The sequence below is a fragment of the Dipodomys merriami genome, unplaced genomic scaffold (genome assembly GCF_024711535.1).
Source record: "Dipodomys merriami isolate MVZ:Mamm:240054 unplaced genomic scaffold, mDipMer1.0.p SCAF_143, whole genome shotgun sequence".
In the NCBI taxonomy this organism is placed as follows: domain Eukaryota; kingdom Metazoa; phylum Chordata; class Mammalia; order Rodentia; family Heteromyidae; genus Dipodomys; species Dipodomys merriami.
Genome location: NW_027202749.1, coordinates 1,732,844 through 1,754,833, shown reverse-complemented (window position 1 = coordinate 1,754,833; position 21,990 = coordinate 1,732,844). Strand labels below are relative to the sequence as shown.

General features: G+C 44.3%; 1 protein-coding gene across 9 annotated transcripts in view; it reads right to left on the bottom strand.

Annotated features, from left to right (window-relative positions):
* The window catches only part of Grk4 (G protein-coupled receptor kinase 4), a 41,157-nt gene extending 19,441 nt beyond the window's left edge, over positions 1 to 21,716 (bottom strand). The window contains exons 1-8 of one of the 9 annotated variants that reach the window (XR_011371734.1): positions 21,504 to 21,716; positions 19,291 to 19,386; positions 17,174 to 17,286; positions 9,967 to 10,044; positions 8,643 to 8,746; positions 6,226 to 6,318; positions 4,835 to 4,898; positions 1,987 to 2,127 (exon numbers count right to left, since the gene is read on the bottom strand). Coding sequence is in view for 8 of the 9 variants with exons in the window: in XM_070021754.1 (XP_069877855.1) it covers positions 1,987 to 2,127; positions 4,835 to 4,898; positions 6,226 to 6,318; positions 8,643 to 8,746; positions 9,967 to 10,044; positions 17,174 to 17,286; positions 19,291 to 19,386; positions 21,504 to 21,555 (741 nt within the window). In the remaining variant the exon portion in view is untranslated. Of the gene's footprint in view, positions 1 to 1,986; positions 2,128 to 4,834; positions 4,899 to 6,225; positions 6,319 to 8,642; positions 8,747 to 9,966; positions 10,045 to 17,173; positions 17,287 to 19,290; positions 19,387 to 20,834; positions 20,917 to 21,503 lie in introns of those variants that run through there. The other 8 variants (XM_070021754.1, XM_070021751.1, XM_070021745.1 and 5 more) reach the window with 8 other exon arrangements.
* Positions 21,717 to 21,990: the final 274 nt, after the last annotated feature.

Genomic DNA, 21,990 nt, shown 5'->3' with positions numbered 1-21,990 from the left:
AGGGCTTGGGCACTGTCCCTGAGCTGCTTTTGCTCAAGGCTAGCACTCTATCACTTGAGCCACAGCTCCACCTCTGGCTTTTTTCTGTTTATGTGGTATTGAGGAATCAAACCCAGGGCTTCATGCATGCTAGGCAAGTACTCTACCACTAAGCCACCTTCCCAGCCCAGGCTTAGGACCTTCTTATGCCAGCTTTGCTCTAGGCACAAGAGCACAGCAGGTAATGAGACCCTGAAAAGCTCTGCTGTCCTATCCTGGTAGAGGTGACCTGGGAAGGGGACAGACAATAAATAAAAATGAATACCTCAAAGAACACATCAGACAGTGATAATACAGAGTAGCAGGTACAAAAGAGTCCTGAGGCAGGAGGAATAGACCATGGTTATGTTCAAGGTAGATGGGATAAGGCAGGGTGACAGAGGCTTCAGATCCAGGCCACTCAGTGCCCAAGGGGCTGGAGCTGTCTGCCTCCACTGTATCATGGAGGCCACTGGAGAGTTTGGGCAGTACTAGTTGAACTTGTGTCCAGACTATCTGTGCTACTGCAGGGATAGGGTGGCAGTGGAATGAGCATGATTGAGCCACAAGGAAGCACCACAGGGGCAAGACAGTCACAGATGATAGATGTTTAGGTTCCTTGGAAGAGGCCCCCCCAAAAAAAAGCAATTTCTTTTTTTTTTGGGGGGGGAGTTCCAGTCGTGGGGCCTGAACTCTGTCCCTCAGCTCTTCAGCTCAAGGCTAGTGCTCTACCACTTGAGCCACAGCGTAACTTCCAGCTTTTTTCTTTTTGCTTATGTGGTGCTGAGAAATCAAACCCAGGGCCTCATGCATGCAAGGCAAGCGCTCTACCACTGAGCCACCTTCCCAGGCCCATAGATCTGAGATTTCTGTTTTATGGTAGTTACACAATGTTTAAAGCAACTCCAAAACAAGTCCATTTAATTAACGATTTTTACATAACTACATATCAGATGTTGGATGTGAAAACATGCATCACATGTCCTCCCAAGCACATTGCAGTTGACCCTAATGCTGAGAAATTGATGGCTTCAAATTACTTGTATTCTCTAACCAGCCTTCATATTGTAGTACACACTGTAGGAAATAGGCATCTGGGTGGGAGAGAAACTAGGTTTGGAGATGAGAATCACACCACACGAGGCATTACTTAAAGCCTGAATTCACTTTTCTAAGATGTCTTTGACTCATTTGCCCATGTAGAATCCTTATCTACAACAGTGAAGGTTAAAATGGAGGAACTAGCCAGGTGCCAGTAGCTCACACCTATAATCCTAGCTACTCAGGAGGCTGAGAGCTGAAGATCGTGGTTCCAAGCAAGTCCAGGCAGGAAAGTCCTGGAGACTCCTATCTCCAATTAACTACCAGAAAACCAGAAGTTGTGCTGCAGTTCAAGTGGTAGAGCACTAGCTTTGAGCAAACGAGTTCAGGGACAGTGGCCAAGCCATAAGTTCAAGCCTCATGTCTGACAGAAAAAAAAAGGGGGAGGGGAGTACACAATTGAAATATGGTAGTAAATGTGCCAGCAGCTGTCAAAAAAGGCAAAAAGATAGGAGAAAAATGAGGTCAGAGAGGAGGCTTACACGAGGAAGCCTGGAGAAAGATCTTTCAAGCTCATCAAAGTTACCATGTTCACGATGAAGATGGTAGAACACCTGGGGTAAGTTCAGCAAACATCAAGATGCTCTAAAGCTGAAGCTGAAGGTGTGAAGAATGACTGATAGAATGGGAAAGAGGGCAGCAACAGATTCACAAAGCACAACTTAGAAATAGGATGAGCAGTGCTGTCTTGTGCAAGATCCAAATGAGGCAGAAGGCTGAGACTAAAAATAAAACTACAGAGCAAAGTTCCCCATAAACTCACATAAACCAGGCAGTGAGTGATCCTAGGGTATGAAGAAGAGCATGCAGGAGGTCTGACAGAGTTCTGCTGGTTCAGCACTACATAGGGATGGTAAAAATACTTACCACAAATCTACTGTGCACTTTTTCTAGTAGAATTTTTTCATTCAGAGCCATAGCTTCACCTTTCCTCCTCTTTATTCTCTTTTTTTCAAGCTTTTTGCAGGCATACATCTTTCCTGTAGCTCGTACTTGACAGGCACAAACCTAATTTAAGAAAAAAAGGTATGTACACACAATTTTTTTGGTAGAGAAGCTTGAAATCAGGATCTGGGCACTGTCTCTGAGCCTCTTTGTGCTCAAGCCAGCAGTCTACCACTTGAGCCACAGCACCACTTCCAGGGGAGGGGTGTGTGTGTGTGTGTGTGTGTGTGTGTGTGTGTGTGTGTGTGTGTGTACACCACTTCCGGGGGAGGTGTGTGTGTGTGTGTGTGTGTACACCACTTCCAGGGGAGGGGTGTGTGTGTGTGTGTGTGTGTGTACACCACTTCCGGGGGAGGTGTGTGTGTGTGTGTGTGTGTGTGTGTGTGTACACCACTTCCAGGGGAGGTGTGTGTGTGTGTGTACACCACTTCCGGGGGAGGTGTGTGTGTGTGTGTGTGTGTATGTGTGTGTGTGTACACCACTTCCGGGGGAGGGGTGTGTGTGTGTGTGTGTACACCACTTCCGGGGGAGGTGTGTGTGTGTGTGTGTGTGTGTGTGTGTGTGTGTACACCACTTCCGGGGGAGGGGTGTGTGTGTGTGTGTGTACACCACTTCCGGGGGAGGTGTGTGTGTGTGTGCGTGTGTACACCACTTCCAGGGGAGGGGTGTGTGTGTATGTGTGTGTGTGTGTACACCACTTCCGGGGGAGGTGTGTGTGTGTGTACACCACTTCCCGGGGAGGGGTGTGTGTGTGTGTGTGTGTACACCACTTCCGGGGGAGGTGTGTGTGTGTGTACACCACTTCCCGGGGAGGGGTGTGTGTGTGTGTGTGTGTACACCACTTCCGGGGGAGGGGTGTGTGTGTGTGTGTGTGTGTACACCACTTCCGGGGGAGGGGTGTGTGTGTATGTGTGTGTGTGTGTGTGTACACCACTTCCGGGGGAGGGGTGTGTGTGTGTATGTGTGTGTGTGTGTACAACACTTCCGGGGGAGGGGTGTGTGTGTGTGTGTGTGTGTGTGTGTGTACACCACTTCCGGGGGAGGGGTGTGTGTGTGTGTATGTGTGTGTACACCACTTCCGGGGGAGGTGTGTGTGTGTGTGTGTACACCACTTCCGGGGGAGGGGTGTGTGTGTGTACACCACTTCCAGGGGAAGTGTGTGTGTGTGTGTGTGCCACAGCACCACTTCCGGGGGAGGGGTGTGTGTGTGTGTGTGTACACCACTTCCAGGGGAGGTGTGTGTGTGTGTGTGTGTTCATGGGGCCTGAACTCTGGGCCTGGGCACTGTCCCTCAGCTCTTCATTTCAAGGCTACTGCTCTACCACTTGAGCCATAGCACCATTTCTGGTTCTCTGTTAGTTCATTGGAGATAAAAGTCTTATGGACTTTCTTGCCAGGACTGGCTTTGAACAGTGATCCTAAGATCTCAGCCTCCTGAATAGCTAGGATTTCAGGTGTGAGCCACCAGTGCCCAGCTGTTTTAGATTTTTATGAGAAAAAAATATAATTAAAATTACATATTCTCCTAAAATATAGCTATTCCAAAATTTGTTTGGTCATTTTCCTACAATTATAGCAGTACATTTGTACCTCTCTTTCTACCTCTTTCTCTTTCTTGGCAGTACTAGGGTTTGAGGGCCTCCTTATTCTTACTAAGCAGATGCTCAATTGCATTTAGTGCATTGCGCCAGATATCCTGCAAAGGAATCCAGAACGGAGTCTGAGGTATACTTCTATGGCTCCCCAAGGGATGACTTTGACCATGCTGTCCAATTTCCTACCATGTTAAAATGCAAATGTGAAACAGATCTCACTTATAGTGCAGTAGCTCTTAGGTCAGCTTTGTAATCAACTTTACAGCAATTCTGAAGGCTTTTGCTTTTGAAGTATAACCTCCTTCTAAGCTAAAACACTGTATGTTTGTTTCTGTTGGGGAGTTATAAACTCAGACTGAGTATGCCACTCCAGATAACTGATGAGATCATTAACATCTCTTTAAATCACCTGAAAAGACTGCATGCTATCATATTTAAAGACTACCTTTCATGAATCTATGGGGCATTTCCCTAGGATTTTTCCAAATTGACACATTTTGAACACCTTTGGATTTTTATTTTCTTTCCCTCAGGCGATAAAAATGAAACCTATGGACTTCCAAATGCTTTTTCCTTTCTCCCAGATACCTGGGAGACTATAGGAGGACTGTTTGCATTTAGGAATTTGGAATCAACCTGTGCAACATAGCTATCCCTTTCCATTATTAACAAAACAAAATACTTTGTACTGCATGAATTTTAAAGCTAGTACTAAAATATGGAAATAACAGAAGTTCCACAATAGGGAAGCCATAATCTTTCAATCCAAATTGCCTGAACTTGAATATCAAACTCTAAAAAACAACTGTTTTGGGGCTGGGAAGGTGGCTCATTGGCAGAGTGATTGCCTTGCATGCATGAGGCCCTAGGTTCGATTCCTCAGCACCATATAAGCAGTAAAAAGCCAGAAGTGGCACTGTGGCTCAAGTGGTACAGCGCTAGCTTTGAGCTGAAGAGCTGAGGGAGAGTTCAGGCCCATGACTGACAAAACAATAACAACAACAACAAAACCCACAACTTTCTTTTAAAGGATGGCTAAAATTACGTCCAAAGTGCACAGTGAGGAAATAAATGTACTGGTAAGGTGATGCTGTACATATGGCTTACCATTTTCCATGACCTTGCCTTTTACCCACCTAGATCAGAAGTGCTAATCATTGGCACGCAGTACTCACCTCTCCAAATCCGCCTTTTCCTAGAACTCTGTAATATCTAAATGTATTCTTTGTTACTGGCCGCCTAGTCAATTAAAAAAAAAACTCAAGTCACATATTACACTGACACTTTAAAACAGAAAAATCTATCTAACTTTCATGTGGGCTTATTTATTTGACCTAGCCACATTTCTTGACCCATATTGCTCAAAGGGAGTGCCTAGGACCAAGGTGTCCAAGCTGAGGGACCATCACTTGCTCTGGTGGGACATCTCCGATTTGCACGGAGAGGAATAAGTACATTTAAAATCTCTTGAAAGTAACCCCTCTGAACGGTATTTTCACACACACAAAAAAAAGGTCTGTTGAAAACAGACACAGATATAAAACAGTCCAATTATTCTTTCCAACTAAAGACAAAGATACCAGCAGCCCACACTAAAATATATTCACATTTACAACTCATGGCCCAGTCTTAGGCATCCCTTTTAGCCTGTTAAAACAATCCAAAGGACACTGACATAAATACAGCACACTGTCCCTTGGAAAAAGACTCAAAGATGCTTATCTAATGCCCAAAAGAAATGTACAAACTACAATAGAAAATTTAATCACCCAATAATAATTTTAGCAACAGTAATCATAATAATAGTAGCAGCAGCTGACACTTTGGAGATACTCTGTGCATCAAATATTGGGCTAAGCATTTTCACTCATTTCCCAGGTCATTTGTACAGAAGGAGGATTTAAAAATCATAAAGGTTAATAAGCCACTTGTGAGAATCTGAGCAGTAGCCTAGTCTGCAAAGTCTTAACCACTGCATCATATTATATTATTGTATTATAAATCCAGGATATGTTTTATTTTCTAACCATTATACTAAGAGAATTAACTGTCATTTTAAGAAGTTCACTGAATATATCTATTAATAATTCTTGGGGTTGGGTATAGTGGTAGATATCTGTAATTTTAGCTACTCAGGAGGTAGAAACATGAGGAGGATCATGGTTCCAGACCAGGCTGAGCAAAAAAATTGGACAAAACTCCATCTCAACCACCAATCATGTCTGGACATGGTGGCTATCTGTGATTCATGCTGCACAGGAGTCCATAGGTCTAAGACCAGGCAAAACAAAACAAAACAAAACACCAACAACATCAAAAGGCCCTATTCTAAAATAACTAAAACTAAAAAGGACTGGGGGCATGATTTAAGTGGTAGAATGCCTACCTATTAAAGAGGCCCAAAGTTCAAAACCTTATACTGCCAAATATAATTATTTTGTGTGAAAAATACCACATGTAACTCAAGATTTCTAGTAGTATTCTGACAAATGGAAAAGCAGAAATCCATTAGTATGCACTATGAGAATTACTACTTGCTTTTATTGAGTTTTAAGTTAAAACCTACCTTTCCAGCCATTTCCATTGTAAAAATCGAGAAAAATATGAGCTTTCTTGGTATTCTTCAAATGGTTTTGAACTCAAATAGTTACGGACAATTCTAGGAAAAGATTTATACAATTACAAACATTTGTTGCATAAAAATCTGAAGATAAGGGTGCTTTAGAGCATTAACAAGTTTGAATATGGGAAAACCAATCATTACACACAATTCAGTATATAGAATTTGCAATTATACAAGCGTACACTATGTTCTACTGCTGTTAGTGAAAACAGAAGCCAGGCACTGATGGCTGAGGCCTGTAATCCTAGCTATTCAGGAGGCTGAGATCTGAGGATAACGGTTCCAAGCCAGTCTGGGAAGGAAAAGTCTGTGAGACTGTTATCTCCAATAAACTGCTCAAAAAACCAGAAGTGGTGCTTTGACTCAAGTGGTAGAGCACCAACCTTAAACTGAAGAGCTGAAGGAGAGCACCCAGGCCCAGAGTTCAAGCCCCATGACTGACAAAAAAAAAAAAAAAAGAATTAAAAAGAAATTAATCCTGTTTATTTTCCCAAAGTTAAGTGTTATTTTTTACATATACAGAGGAGAAAAATTATGTAATATATACCAGTAGAAACACAATACTTTTAAGGCATTCAAAGCTATGTGCCTGTATGTTTTACAAAGAAGTCAATATTTTACAAAGGTGCACAACTGCATGCTATTAGCTACTATTTTTAACGTTACTTATTGTTTTTAAAGAAGCAAAAAAATTCTTACTTGGGGAATAGATGAGGGACAGAACACAGCTTTGCTGTTTATTTATGAGTGCTTACTACTCAATAAATGCTGAGTAGAAACAGGTTCTGTGCTGGTGCTCAAGGAACAATGTCAAACTCAATCACCTCCTGAAATCTGATGGCTCAGTTAATGACTGATGAGAGCTGTGAGAGAAGGTAGCAGCTACGACATACAGTTTTTACAGAACACCTACTCTGAATATGAAAATAATGTGGTGTTTTTGGAATAAGTTACCCAGATGAAGGAAGAAGGGTGTGTAAGCATGGAAAAGTACCTGGCTTGTTTTTTGCCTTTTGTTTTGTAATAATGGCTGTATTATTAAAAGTATCACAGATTCCAGATGCAGACCCACCACGCGACAACTGCACAGGAAAGCTGCCTAGGACACTGAGATCCTTAGTAAATTACTTGTAGAAATGTCTGTAACACATCTTCTCCAAAATAACCATCAGAAAACTGAATGGCCAGGGCCCAGTGGCTCACGCCTGTAACCCTAGCTACTCAGGAAACTGAAATCTGAGGATTACGATTCAAAGCCAGCCCAGACAGCAAAGTCCATGAGACTCTCAAGTGGTAGAGTATTAGCCTTGAGCAAAAAGACCCCAGGTATAGCACCCAGTCCCTGAGTCAAGCCCCAGAACTGGTGAGCATGTGTGTACATGCACATGTATGCATGTGTGCACACACACAGAGAAAAGGCTGCACTATAGGTGTGGCACATGTGGCAGAGTCCTCAAGGAACAAGCAAGACAAGTAAGCTTAAGGCCCTGAGTTCAAACTTTTATTACTTAGGGAAAGATTCAGTTGTTTTTTTTCTCAGCTTGATGATTCTTATATTCCCAAAACCCGTGCAGTCTTTGGTTGCCCACCAGCCTCCTACATGTTTCTAAAGTCCACTTGCTTATCTTCATTATCACTGTCATATCGTGGTCTGGATCACCATCATCTGAACAACAAGAGCTTCTATGACCAATCTTTTAGAAACCATCTCCCCTAGTCCAAATTGCTACTAGAGTAAAAATTTAAAACCACAACTACTATGATGGAGCAGAGCCATAACAGGGATATAAAAATACTGGAGCTCAACAATGGGCACTCTTCAGTATGTCACTTATGCACATGTGATTATAACTCATTTACTCTTACCACACAAAATTAGTGAAAGGTAATGCTGTAATTTAGAAAGTACTCTGATAAGAACTTATTTCAGGGGCTGGGAAGGTGGCTCAGTGGTAGAGCGCTTGCCTTGCATGCCTGAGGCCCTGGGTTCGGATTCCCCAGCACCACATAAGCAAAAAGAAAAAAAAGCCAGAAGTGGCTCTGTGGCTCAAGTGGTAGAGCGCTAGCCTTGAGCTGAAGAGCTAGGGACAGCGCCCAGGCCCTGAGTTCAGGCCCCACGACCGGACCCAAAAAAAAAAAAAAAGAACTTATTTCACTCCAGGAAAGTTAGAATGTGTTTGTGACTTTAACTGAGTATCACTACTCCACAATACTGTGAAATCTGGGAAATTATGTAACCTCTTAATCACAATAAAAAATTTGAAAAAAAAAAAAAAAAAGAACTTATGTTACACAATGAAACCTTTGACTCTTGGAGTTATCCAGAGAGAGTAGGTAAAGGGCTACCATGACCCACTTACCTGGTACATTCCTCAAAGATGTTCTTGGAGGGCTTCTGATTCAGATTCCCTCTACAGTAGTTCACAGTTTCTGAAGAAATTTCTGATAGAGTCGATTTAGAGTTCTCCATATAGCCCAAACCAAAGACATAATAATTAGTGATTTCAAAGTTTCCTAATCATAAACAGAATCTACTACTTACTTCAAAAAAGCAAAAGATAAGGTATAGGAACTAAAAGCCAAAGCAGTTGGTTGAAACAATTTTCTAAGGAATTTCTTCCTTTTTTTTCCAGTCCTGGGGCTTGAACTCAGGACCTGGGCACTGTCCTTGAGCTTCTTTTGCTCAAGGCTAGCACTCACTCTTAACCCTTGAATCACAGCCCTACTTCTGGCTTTTTCCTTTATGTGGTCCTGAGAAATTGAACACAGGGCTTTATGCACGCTAGGCAAGCACTCTACCACTAAGCCACATTCCTAGCCCCAATAATTTATTTATATTATAGTGTGTGTGTGTGTGTGTGTGTGTGTATGCACGCTAGGCAAGCACTCTACCACTAAGCCACATTCCTAGCCCCAATAATTTATTTATATTATTGTGTGTGTGTGTGTGTGTGTGTGTGTGTGTGAATGCGCGCGCATGGGCAAGCGCCAGGTGGACCAGTACTAGGGTTAGAACTCAGGGCCTCATGCTCTGGCTGGACTTCTTCACTCAAGACTAGTACTCTACCACTTGAGCCATGCCTCTGGTTCTGGCTTATTGTTGGTTAATTGGAGATGAGAGTCTCCCAAATTTGTCTTAGGATGGTTTTGAACTGTGATCCTCAGATCCCAGCCCCCTGAAATAGGTAGGATTATAGCCATGAGCTATTGGCTCCCATCTGGGATTTAATTACTGATTTCCTCACTGACTCTGAACAAAAATTTAAGGGTTGGAGGGGTGGCTCAAATGGTAGGACATTTGCCTATGCAAGAATGGGATCCTTGGTTCAAATCCTAGTATCACAAAAAAACTAACAATAAAAGGAATTAAGACTTTTAGTTTATTTGTTTTATCTTATCAAAATTAAACATATCTACACACTTCAATTTTTTTTTTTTGGGTCCAGTTGTGGGGCCTGAACTCTGGGTCTGGGCGCTGTCCCTCAGCTCTTCAGCTCAAGGCTAGCGCTCTACCACTTGAGCCATAGCGCCACTTCCGGCTTTTTTCTTTTTGCTTACGTGGTGCTGAGGAATCGAACCCAGGGCCTCGAGCATGCAAGGCAAGCGCTCTACCACTGAGCCACCTTCCCAGCCCCACACACTTCAATTATTAAAAAGTAATTTATTCTAAAGAACAAAGCCTACCTCCTTACTGAAGAATCTATCCAAGATTGCTAGTCCACAACCTTCCTGATCCTTATCAATGGTGACTTCATACTCTGCCTGATTGGAGGTGATGGGGAAAGGAGAATGTTATTTGTCTTCTTCCACCAATGTTTCATATTGTTTCAATTCTGTGATCTATGGAATTGGCTTTACACCCTCAGAACCAGAGAGCACTTCTACTGATCATGTACCTCGATGGCTGTTCTTTGAAAATCTAAGAAATATGAGGAAATAAAACTGTCCAAATACTATGTTAAAAATGAACTATACAACTGTGGGTGGGATGGGTGGGAAAAACTGGGACAGAGTGAGGGAAAAGGAAATATTGTTGAAAAAGAAATGTACTCTTAGGCTGGGAGCCTGTCATCCTAGCTACTCAGGAAGCTGAGATCAGAGGATCGCAGTTCAGAGCCTGCCCAGGCAGAAATGTCCATGAGACTCATCTCCAATTAACTACCAGAAAACCGTAAGTGGTGCTGTTGCTCAAGTGGTGGAGCACTAACTTTGAGCTAAAGAGCTCAGGGACAACTCCCAGGCCTAGAGTTCAAGCCCCATAACCGACCAAAAAAAAAAAAAAACAAATAAAAGAAATGTACTCTTTATCTGAGTTATGTAATTGTAACCCTACTACACATCACCTTTATAACAACAATTTAAAAATTAAAATAAAGACTGATTCCAGGGGCTTACCCATGCTAAGCATTCACCACACCACACTGAACCCATGAGCTACACTCCCATATAAACAGTTAATTTTTCTTTTTGCCAGTCCTGGGGCTTGAACTCAGGGCCTGGGCTCTGTCCCTGAGCCTCTCTATGCTCAAGGTTAGCACTATACCACTTGAGCCACAGCACCATTTCTGGCTTTTTCTATTTATGTGGTACTGTGGAATAGAACCCAGAGTTTCATGCATGCTAGGCAAGCACTCTACCATTAGACCACATTCCCAACCCCTAAACAATTTTTTTTCCCTGTTGGTCATGGGGCTTGAACTCTGGGCCTGAACATTGTCCCTCAGCTCTTCAGCTGAAGGTTAGTGTTCTACCACTTGAGCCACAGCGTCACTTTTGGTTTTTTGGTGGTCTATTGGAGATAAGAGTCTCACAGACTTTCCTGCCCGGGCTGGCTTTGAACCACAATCCTCAGATCTCAGCCTCCTGAGTAGCTAGGATTACATGCGTGAGCCACCATTGCCCAGCTTGTTAATTTTTAAAAGGGAGTTAATGAAATAGTAGAACAATTATTTCCATCATCTCTCCATGCTTCATTATATTTGTAGCCATTACCTATGTCTAAGTAAAATGCACTAGGTAATAACACTTAAGAAATGTCCATGGATTGCTTGGAGAGCTGGAACCAGAGCTCCCAGAGTAAGTCTTGTTATTTTTGAGGTAATATATATGAGGGGGCTTTTAACTGTGATTTTTCCATGCATGTACACAGTCATCCACACATAAAGAACAAATGATATCCTCCACCAGCTGATACAGGTAATCACGTATTCATTAGCTCCTGTCAACTCTGAAAGACTTTCTGGGTCTGGTGTGTCCTGACCAAATGGAATGAAACTAAATTTTATCCTGTATGAGGCTTACACCCTTACCAGAAAAGGATCTAACCCTGAAGGTCCTCGAAGCTCTGGGAGGGTAGTTTGTGGGAGTGTGAGCCACTCCAGACTAGCCATTTAGGCCAGCAGGTGTATCTGTGCAGAAAGATGGTGCTAGAATCACCATCCACACAGCTCCCACTAACTACTCTTCAAATATGAAAAGCTTACCATACAGGTACTTGGTTCAGCACACAGAACCCTACAGTATTATACACTGTGGGACCAAAAAGAGCCTCTCTGGCACTGAGATCCACTTTTGGTCCTGGAGGATACTTCTGTCATGGAGAGGTGTTAGACAGATAGACCTCAAGGAAGGTCTCTGGGGGAAAAGGTGACATCTGGGTTTACCCTTCCTGCACCCATGCACACAGCTTTTATTTTCACACACAGCACTCACCAGGTATGCCACTGGTTGTGCCTGATGCTACTCTGAAACTGACAGACCTTGGCTGTTATCACAAGTCTGAGGCTTTTGAAGGGTGGGGGCATTCGGGTGAATCCCTTTCCTCTGCTTTGTCATGGAACTGGCGGCTGGAAGCCATGTGAGACTGCATGTTCGAACTATCACATTTCATGTCTTTTGTTTTTGAGTTAACATACATTTGCAATATGAGAAGGTTTCACAGTGGTGCTTCCATATATGCACATGTATACAGTGTGCTTTGAACAAATTCATCCCCTCCACCTTACCCCCACCATATCCTCTGCACTTTATCTTGTCTGATGTGAGCCTGCAATACTGGAGAAGCGACTGTCCCATAAAGTCCTGGTACCAGGGTTTAAGGTTTGGGAGAGGTGTGGATAACAGATGCCTCCAGGTTTCCTGATGGTGGAGGCTGCAGCTCCCCTCTCCCCCGACCAAGGGCACAGGGCTAGAGCTGCAAACTATCTCCTAATTGTCTCTGTTGCCTTTCTGTTTTGCCCTACTTTTCTTCTTCCTTAGTTTTACTCTTCCAAATATTCTCTCATCTTTCTTACCCAGACTTTTCTCTTCAGAGTCCAATGGAAAAAGTTTCTTCTTTACCCTCTTGCCACTCCTCCCTAATGGCACTTGAACTCAGGGCCTGGGGGCCGTCCCTGAGCTCTTTTGCTCAAGGCTAGCACTCCACCATTTTGAGCCACAGTGCTACTTCTGATTTTCTGGGATTCACTTTCCTGCCAGGCCTGGATTTGATCAGATCTCAGCCTGCTGAGTAGCTAGGATTACAGGAGTGAGCCACCAGTGTTGGGCTCATGTTTTGTTTTCTTTAATAATCATAACAGCTTCTCCTCCTCAAATTTAAGCAGCTATTTAAATAAATGATAAAAACTACTTTGGAGGCTAGGCTCAATGGCTCACTTCTGTAATCTCAATGACTCAAGAGATGTAGATTAGAAGAATTACTGTTCAAGACTAGCCTGGGAAAAAGTTAGAGACTCCATCTCAACAAATAAGCTATGTGTGGTGGCTCATATTGTGATCCCACCATACAGGAAGCTATAAGCAGGATAACTGAGGTCCAAGGATAGCTCTGAGTGAAAGGCTACACCCAAAATTTAAAAAGCTGGGCACCCCTGACTCAAGACTATAAATAACCCTAGCAACTAAGTAGGCTGAGATCTGACTTTGAAGACAGCCAGGGGTAGACAAGTCAGAGAGATTATCTCCAAAAAAAAAAACAAAAAACAAAAAACAAAAGCCCAGAAATCCAAAGTGGGAGCATGGCTTAAGTAGTAGCACTATAGAACTGAGCAATAAAAGCAGAGAAATAGCCAGGTACCAGTGGCTCATGCCTGTCCTCCTAGTTACTCAGGAGGCTGAGATCTGAGGATCATGGTTTGAAGCCAGGAAAGTCCTTGAGATACTTATCTCCAATAAATCACCAAAAAGCTGAAACAGAGTTGTAGCTGAAGTGGTAGAGCACTAGCCTTGAGCAAAAAGAGCTCAAAGACAGTGCCGAGGCCCTGAGTTCAAGCTCCATGACTGACAGAAAGAAAAAGAAAGAAAGAAAGAAAGAAAGAAAGAAAGAAAGAAAGAAAGAAAGAAAGAAAGAAAGAAAGAAAGAAAGAGAAAGAAAGAAAGAAAGAAAGAAAGAAAGAAAGAAAGAAAGAAAGAAAGAAAGAAAGCAAAACAGCGGTTGAAGCATGCCACAAAGTGGTAAATATCTGCCTAGCAAGTACAAGATCATGAGTTCAAACTCCAATACTAAAAATAGAAAATAAAAATTGGAAACTCTGCTCAGAATGGTTAAAAAAAGTTGCTTGATTTTGTGTATTGGGGATGGGGGGGAAGGTGATAGGTCAGTATAGTCAGCTTTACCTTCTGCACACGTTGTCTGATAGTAAGCCAAATAAACTTTCAGCCTTGCTCACTAATTCCTTTGTGTTTGAAGGCCTGAAGTGGAAACTGAACTTTTTTTTAATCTGTTGGGAAGTTTTCCCCCTTTCTTCAATTGACTTGAAGTAAGGAAGATTATCCTACATAATCTGGGTGGATCTTACCTAGTCAGATAAAGGGTTAAAAACAGATCTGAGACTTCCCTGAGAGTTCTACCTGAAGACAGAAGTTGTGGTCCATCCCTTGAGTTCCATTATGCTTTTCCTGATATCCATTCCACATTTTTCTTTCTTAGAGCCCATCACCTTGCAAGCCAATTCCTTACATAATAAAAACCTCTTTATATCTTCAACTGGCTCTGGTTCTCTGGCTGAACCCTGATTGATACATACCACTAAACCATTCAAAAAACACCGAACTCTTTGTTCAGGTACCAGGAAGAGGAAATAAATATGCTGTAGTCCACTCAGGAACATGATAGTCAAAACAGTACGTTCTGCAGAAAAATCACACCACTACCAAAAGGGAGATAGAAACAAGATCTGCCAATGGTCAACCGACAAACACCTAATAACTAGTTGGTATCATGACAATATATATCCAAGAATCTAAACTTAAAATAGAATGGTAACAATGCAGTGTAGCCATTTTAATATACACCAAAACGTACATCCCTAAATTCTTACTATACAGCAGTTAGGCAAATACAACTCACTATAAGAAAACTCGCACTCACATCCCACGTCTGGAACAAACCTGCCATGCCCCACTGAGTCAGGACTCTATCTTTAAAAATATAATACAGGACTGGGAAGGTGGCTCAGTCGTAGAGCACTTGCTTTGCATGCATGAGGCCCTGGGTTCGATTCCTCAGCACCACAGAAGCAAAAAAAAAAGCCAGAAGTGGCACTGTGGCTCAAGTGGTAGAGCGCTAGCCTTGAGCTGAAGAGCTGAGGGTCGGAGGCCAGGCCCAGAGTTCAGGCCCACAACCGAACCCAAAAAAATAAATAAATAAAAAATAAAAATATAATATGTCAGAGAGGAAAGCGATAGGGAAATCTCAAGAATAGGAAGCAAATAAACAAGAGTGTTCCCCTTGAGCAAAAAGCTTAGGGACAGTGCCCAGGCCCAGAGTTCAAGTCTCAGAACTGGCAGAAAAAGAAAAGAAAAGAAAAGAAAAGAAAAAGCTATTTGAGGAAATATGAATAAACACTCAATATATTCAGCCTTTCTGCTGAATTTACCCATTTTCTACAAATCAGTTACTTATTTGTATGCCAGTACCAGGGCTTGAACTTAGGGGCTTGAATTCTTGCCCAGTTTCTTGCTTATGGCTGGTGCTCTAACATTTCAACCATACCTCCAGGGGGTATGGTTGAAATGACTTTTTTTTTTTTTGTCAGTTCGTGGGGCTTGAACTCTGGGCCTAAGTGCGGTCCCTCAGCTCTTCAGCTCAAGGCTAGCGCTCTACCACTAGAGCTACAGTGCCACTCCCAGTTTTCTGGTAGTTCACTGGAGATAAGAGTTTCACAGGCTTTCTTGCTGGGACTGGCTTTGAACCTTGATCCTAAGATCTCAGCCTCCTGAGTAGCTAGGATTACAGGCGTGAGCCACCTGCGCCCGGCTCCAGTATGACATTTTTGCTGGTTAACTAGAAATGGAATTTTATGTACTTTTCTGCCAGAGCCGCCTTAAAATGTAATCCTCCAGATTTCAGCTTCCTAAGAGTAGCTAGGATTACGGGCTAGGTCACCAGTACTCAGGCTGATCAAGTCTCCCTCTCTCTCTCTCTCTTTTATTGGTAGTTGGTTCTAACTTAGGGCCTGGGTGCTGTCCTTGAGTTCTGCTGCTTAAGGCTAGTGTCCTAGGGGCTGGGAAGGTGGCTCAGTGGTAGAGCGCTTGCCTTGCATGCATGAGGCCCTGGGTTCAATTCCTCAGCACCACATAAGCAAAAAGAAAAAAAGCCGGAAGTGGCGCTATGGCTCAAGTGGTAGAGTGCTAGCCTTGAGCTGAAGAGCTGAGAAACAGCGCCCAGGCCCAGAGTTCAGGCCCCATGACTGGACCCCAAAAAAAAAAAAAAAAAAACAAAAAAACAAGGCTAGAGTCCTAACACTTTGAGCCACAGTACCACTTCTCCCTTAGTTAATTGTAGATACGAGTCTCACAGACTTTCTTGCCTGGGCTGGCTTTGAACCGCAATCCTCAGATCTCAGCCTCCTGAGTAGCTAGATTAGAGGTGTGAGCCACCAGCCCCAGGATCTGATCAGTTATTTCTGAATTTCATAGTTTTAAAACTCTAGATTTGCCAGTGATAGTCACATACATTTGTTTTGGTCAGTCATGGGGGCTTGAACGCTGGACCTAGGCGCTCTCCCTGAGCTCTTCAGCTCAAGGCTAGCGCTCTACCACTTGAGTCACAGCGCCACTTCTGGCTTTTTCTGTTTATATGGTCCTGAGGAATCAAACCCAGGGCCTCAAGCATGCAAGGCAAGCACTCTACCACTGAACCACCTTCCCAGCCCATCATATGCATTTTGAAACATAAAACTACTCACCTATAAGGAAATTACATTGCATACAAGGTGATCATCTTTATCATCATTATCACTATTATTATCTTAAGTAGTTGCACAAAGTGGTTTCAATTCAAAATGTCAGTTCATGAGTATCACGATTACAGTAACATTACCCCTTCCATATGTTTCTGGGTAAAAAGTGTTTTAGGTATATAGGATCTTGCCAAAGAAGAATATAGCACCCCACTGGGCGCCAGTGGCTTAAATCTGTAATCCTAGCTATTCAGAAGGCTGAGATCTGAAGATTTTGGTTCAAAGCCAGGAAAGTCCATGAGACTCTTATCTCCCATGAACAACCAGAAAACCAAAAGTGGTGCTGTGGCTCAAGTGGTAGAGTGCTAGCCTTGAGCTAAAGAGCTGAGAGACAGCACCCAGGCCCAGAGTTCAAGCCCCATGACCAACAAATAGAAAAAAGAATATGGCACCCTGCCAGCAAGGGTGCTTTTCAGGTATAGCCTGTTACCCTTCATATAAATAAAAGCATCATGATTCAGTCACCTAGTGATGAGATTGTCCCAGCACCTGAAAATGCCACATGAAACAAATCACTTCATATTAAAGTGATTTCCAGACTAAGAAGATAATATGACACCGTATAACTAGTTTATCTACTGCTATATCATCATCCAGGTCTAATTCAAAAACACAGATAGGGCAGTTCAACACTAAAATGAACTACTTACTACTGCATCCAAGAATTCAATACATAGCTTTAGATCTGGAATTGTACTACAGAATTTCCTGAAGAGAAGTCTTCCTATTGGCTGCTTTTCACAAAGACTGCTAAAATCCTTTTCTGGGTAAAGAAGGAAATGAGAAACAAGCAAATACTGTGGTTATAATCCACTAAGTGCTGTTCTGAATCTTACTGTTTTTACTTGATACAATAAAAGTAAAAAATAGTATTCACAGTATTATTTTTTAAAAACTATTGTTCTGTTTACTAATTTAAACTGTGTTATCAAGAACATTCAAAATATTCAGGCAGAAGTATGTGGTGGCTTGTGCCTGTACTAACTACTAAGAAGGCTGGGATCAAGAGGATTGTGGTTGAAGGCTAGCCTGGGCAAAAAGACTTTTTGTGACCCCTTCTTATCTGGGTACAGGGGTGCATGACTGTCATACTACCTGTGCAGATGCTGAGACTGACAGGGTGATAGTTTACTGGGTAATCAAGGCAGTAAAAAGTCCATGAGACTCAATTCAATCAAAGAAGCTGGGCACAGTGGTACACACTGTATAATCTCAGCTTTTCCTAGTGGAAAAACTATGATTGTGATGCAGATGCATACAAAAAAGAGCTGGAGAAAGTAGAGTTACAGTTTGAGTGATAGAGCACCAGCCTTGAGCAAAAAAGCTAACAGACAGTGCCCAGGCCCTGAGTTTAAGCCCCAGGACTGGCAAAACAACAACAACAACATAAAAAACCATTTTTAAGATAGGCACCATGGCTCAAGCCTGTAATCCCAGATATTTGAGAGGCAGACATAGGAGATTGTAGTCTGAGGCCAGTCTGGGCATAGAAGTTTGTAAGACTGGGATGGGAAGGTGGCTCAGTGGTAGAGCGCTTGCCTTGCATGCCTGAGGCCCTGGGTTCGATTCCTCAGCACCACATAAGCAAAAGGAAAAAAAGCCGGAAGTGGCGCTGTGGCTGAAGTGGTAGAGCGCTAGCCTTGAGCTGAAGAGCTGAGGGACAGTGCCCAGCCCAGAGTTCAGGCACCACAACCAGACCCAAAAAAATATATATATAATAAAATAAGAAGTTTGTAAGACTCCCTTTTCAAACAATGGTTGGGTGTAGTGTGGTCTGGTGTGGTGGCAGGACTGCAGCCTGGCTGGCCCAAGTATATAGCAAGATTCTACCTTAAAGAGAGGCTGGGCCGGGCGCTGGTGGCTCACGCCTGTAATCCTAGCTACTCAGGAGGCTGAGATCTGAGGATCGCGGTTCAAAGCCAGCCCGGGCAGGAAAGACCGTGAGACTCCTATCTCCAATAAACCACCAGAAAACCGGATGTGGCGCTGTAGCTCAAGTGGTAGAGCGCTCGCCTTGAGCTGAAGAGCTGAGGGACAACGCCCAGGCCCAGAGTTCAAGCCCCACGACCGACAAAAAAAAAAAAAAAAAAAAAAAAGAGAGGCTGGAAAAGCTCCTACCTAATCCCTAAAAGAATGCTTCTAATGAAAAAAAATCAGTGCCAAGTGCTTCTGGCTCACATTCATAATCCCAGCTACTCAGGAGGCTGAGATCTGAGGATCAAGGTTCAAAGCCAGCCTGGGTAAGAAAGTCCTTAAGACTCTTTATCTGCACTTAGCTACCAAAAAAAGCAGGAAATGAAGCTGTGGCTCAAGTGGAAAAGCACTAGCCTTATGCAAAAAAAAAAAAAAAAAGATAAAAATAGTGATATACTTAATAACTACAGATTAGAAAGCTCATGTAAGTAGAATTTATCATAAAATGTTTAAAACAAGGAGCTCAAGAAAAAGTAAAATCTGTTGGGCACTGGTGGCTCACACTTGTAATCCTACCTACTCAGGAGGCTGAGAGCTGAGGATAGCAGTTCAAAAGCCAGCCCCAGCAAGAAAGTCCGTGAAACTCTTATCTCCAATGAATCACCAGAAAACTGGGAGTGTAGCGCAAGTGGTAGACCACTAGCCTTGAGCTGAAGAGCTCAGGGACAGTGCGCAGGCCCAGAGTTCAAGCCCCATGACCGACAAAAAAAAAAAAAAAAAAAAAAAAGTAAAATCTAATTAATGATGCAATGCCAATCCTACCCTCCAGACAGAAGCAGGGACAGTTACTCACCGATGACGTGTCTCAGCTCACTACACTGGCTGATAGGGGGCAACTTTAGCATTTCCCTCCATTTCCTACTACGACCGTTTTTTTTGCCAAATCCTCCTAAAATCAAAAAGAAATTATTAAAACTCCTTTAAAAGTTTTATTTTTATATTTGTTCCACTGTTTTATAGTTTCTCAAATATAGAGCCCAGGCTGACCTTGAACTCTGGATCCTCTGGCCTTAGCCTCCAAAGTGTTAGGATTATAGGGTGTACTATCATACCCACCAAAATGGGAAGTTATCAGATTTTCTTAATTAAAATACTTTGAAAATGATCAATATGGTCATATTTGGAAAGTTTTTCATAGGAAGAGATATCCAAGTAGAATTAGTGTCACTAATACCTTACTATTCGATTGTATAGTTTGGATACCACAGTGAGTAAAATTCAAACTGATAACTTGTCTTATCTGGAAGTTAGCTTGATGAAGCTCTGTAATGTTATGCTGACCTTTTGGAAGTAGCTCTGCTGAGCCTCAGTTTCCAAGTCTGTAAACAGAAGCTGACATCACATTTGACAGAGCTGTTATATTAATTCAGAAAATACTTGTATTTGCTGGACATTATGTAAACTGGATGTATGATGGTTAAACAACAACAACTAAGTCTAGGCAGGAGGTATAACTCAGTGCTAGGAGGCAAGCCTATGGATATGAGGAGGCCCTGGCTTAAATCTCCAGCAACAAAACTGAACAACGCCCCCTCCCTCCAACTACATTCTGAGAAGGAAAAAATAATCATATGGTAATCAATTAGAAAAGACAGTCAATTAGCTGGGCGCAGGTGGCTCACACCTGTAATTCTAGCTACTCAGGAGGCTGAGATCTGCGGATCTCAGTTCAAAGCCAGCCCGGGCAAGAAAGTCCATGAGACTCTTATCTCCAATGAACCACCAGAAAACCAGAAGCGGCGCTGTGACTCAAGTGGCAAAGCGATAGACTTGAGCTGAAGAGCTGAGGGGCAGTGCCCAGGCCCAGAGTTCGAGCACCACCACGACCCACAAAAAAAAAAAGGACAAAAAATAAAATTAATTTCAAACTACCATTGTCATCCTAGGCTTTTTAGTGGAAGAAAATACTAGCATCATGTAACATTTAACAAACATATCTTTCTCACTATCTGACCTCTCCAGCATTATAATGAAGTCTCCATCAGGTGCCATGGATATCACCTGTAATCCTAGTTACTCAAGAGGTTAAAATTAGGGGTATGGTGTTTCCAGGCCAGTTCAGGCACAGAGTCTATAAGACCCTCTTCTCAACTAACAGCTGGACACTAAAGGACACACATGTTAACCTGACTACCCTATTTCAAAGTAAACTACGCAGAAAAGGCTGGCGGCATGGTTCTAACTGTGTCTGCTTGGAAAGCATAAAATCCTGAATTCATACCCCAGTATCACCAAAAAAGAGAAAAGGAAAAATGTGCTTTATTTAAAGTCTGCTTAAAAAAAAAAAAAAGCACTATACTCAGATATGCAGTTAGAGGGTGGAAAACAAGCACAGACCTAGAAGTGGTCTGATCCTGATTCCCAGTAGGGACGATGCCCTTCCATAGCCGGTTTGGGATTCAGGGAGCAGTCACAGTCTGTTCTCCTGAGAGGTGTAAAGAGAGTGCGCGTGCTCTGAAGTCCACCTTTCCACACCACCGCGGCTGCCACCATGATTCTGTTCAAAACTGTAACCGTGCACAAACTTTGTTCTCTGTTCTCCCTGCTCCCCACCTCCCGTTTCGCAGGACACCATAGTCTGGAGCGCACGAAGCCCGGCTTTGCACTGACCACGCCGTCCCCTCTCTGCCTTTGATGGGTAACTGGGCACTACTCCCTGTCCCCGTGGGCGTTCCTGTCCCACGTTATGACCCAGAGTGGCCACTGGTTTGTCCTAATTAGGACTGGGGGGGGGGGGACGGGGAGGACGAGGGAGGAGTGACACCGGCGTGGGCCCGGCCTCGCTCGCAGCGCCCCCACGGCATCCGAGGACCGAGGACGGCGGACCCCTGGGACCCCGGAGCCCCCGAGTCGGCGCAGGGCCCGCTCGTCCAGAGCTACCGTTCCGAGCGCCGGCCGGCGGCCCAGGTGGCTCCCCGGCCCCGGGTCGGTCGGCTCGGCGGTCCCCGAGGGCTCCCCGGGGCTGGCCGGGCCCCGGCCCCCGCCCGGGGTCCCGCCCGCGCCCACCTTGGCGCGCCTTCAGCAGCATCGTGTTGGCCGTGAGGTTCTCCAGCTCCATGGCCCGCCGCCTCCGGGGGACTCGGCGGGGTCGAGGCGGCGGCGGCCGGGGGGGCTTGGGAGACGACGAGGAGGCCACCGCCGCGGCTTTCCAGCGCTCCTCGTCGGGCCCCGGGCGGGCCCTCCGGGACCGCGGCCTCCGCCGCCGCCGCCGCCGCCGCCGCCGCCGCCTCCACCACCGCCACCAGGGGCGCCGGCGCCGGCGTCGGCGCGCGGGCCGGGCGCGGGCGAACTCTCCGCCGGCCCCCGCCGGGGAGCGGACGGGGCGAGGGGCGCGGCCGCCGCGGGGCTCCGCGGTCACCGCCGCCGCGCGGTCGCTCGCGCTCCTCTCCGCCCCATCGCCCCGGCCCAGCTCACGTAACGACGCCCTCAGCGCCCGGGCTCCGCCGCACAGGGGGCCGGCGGCGACGGCCGCGGCTGCTATAGCCGCCGCCGC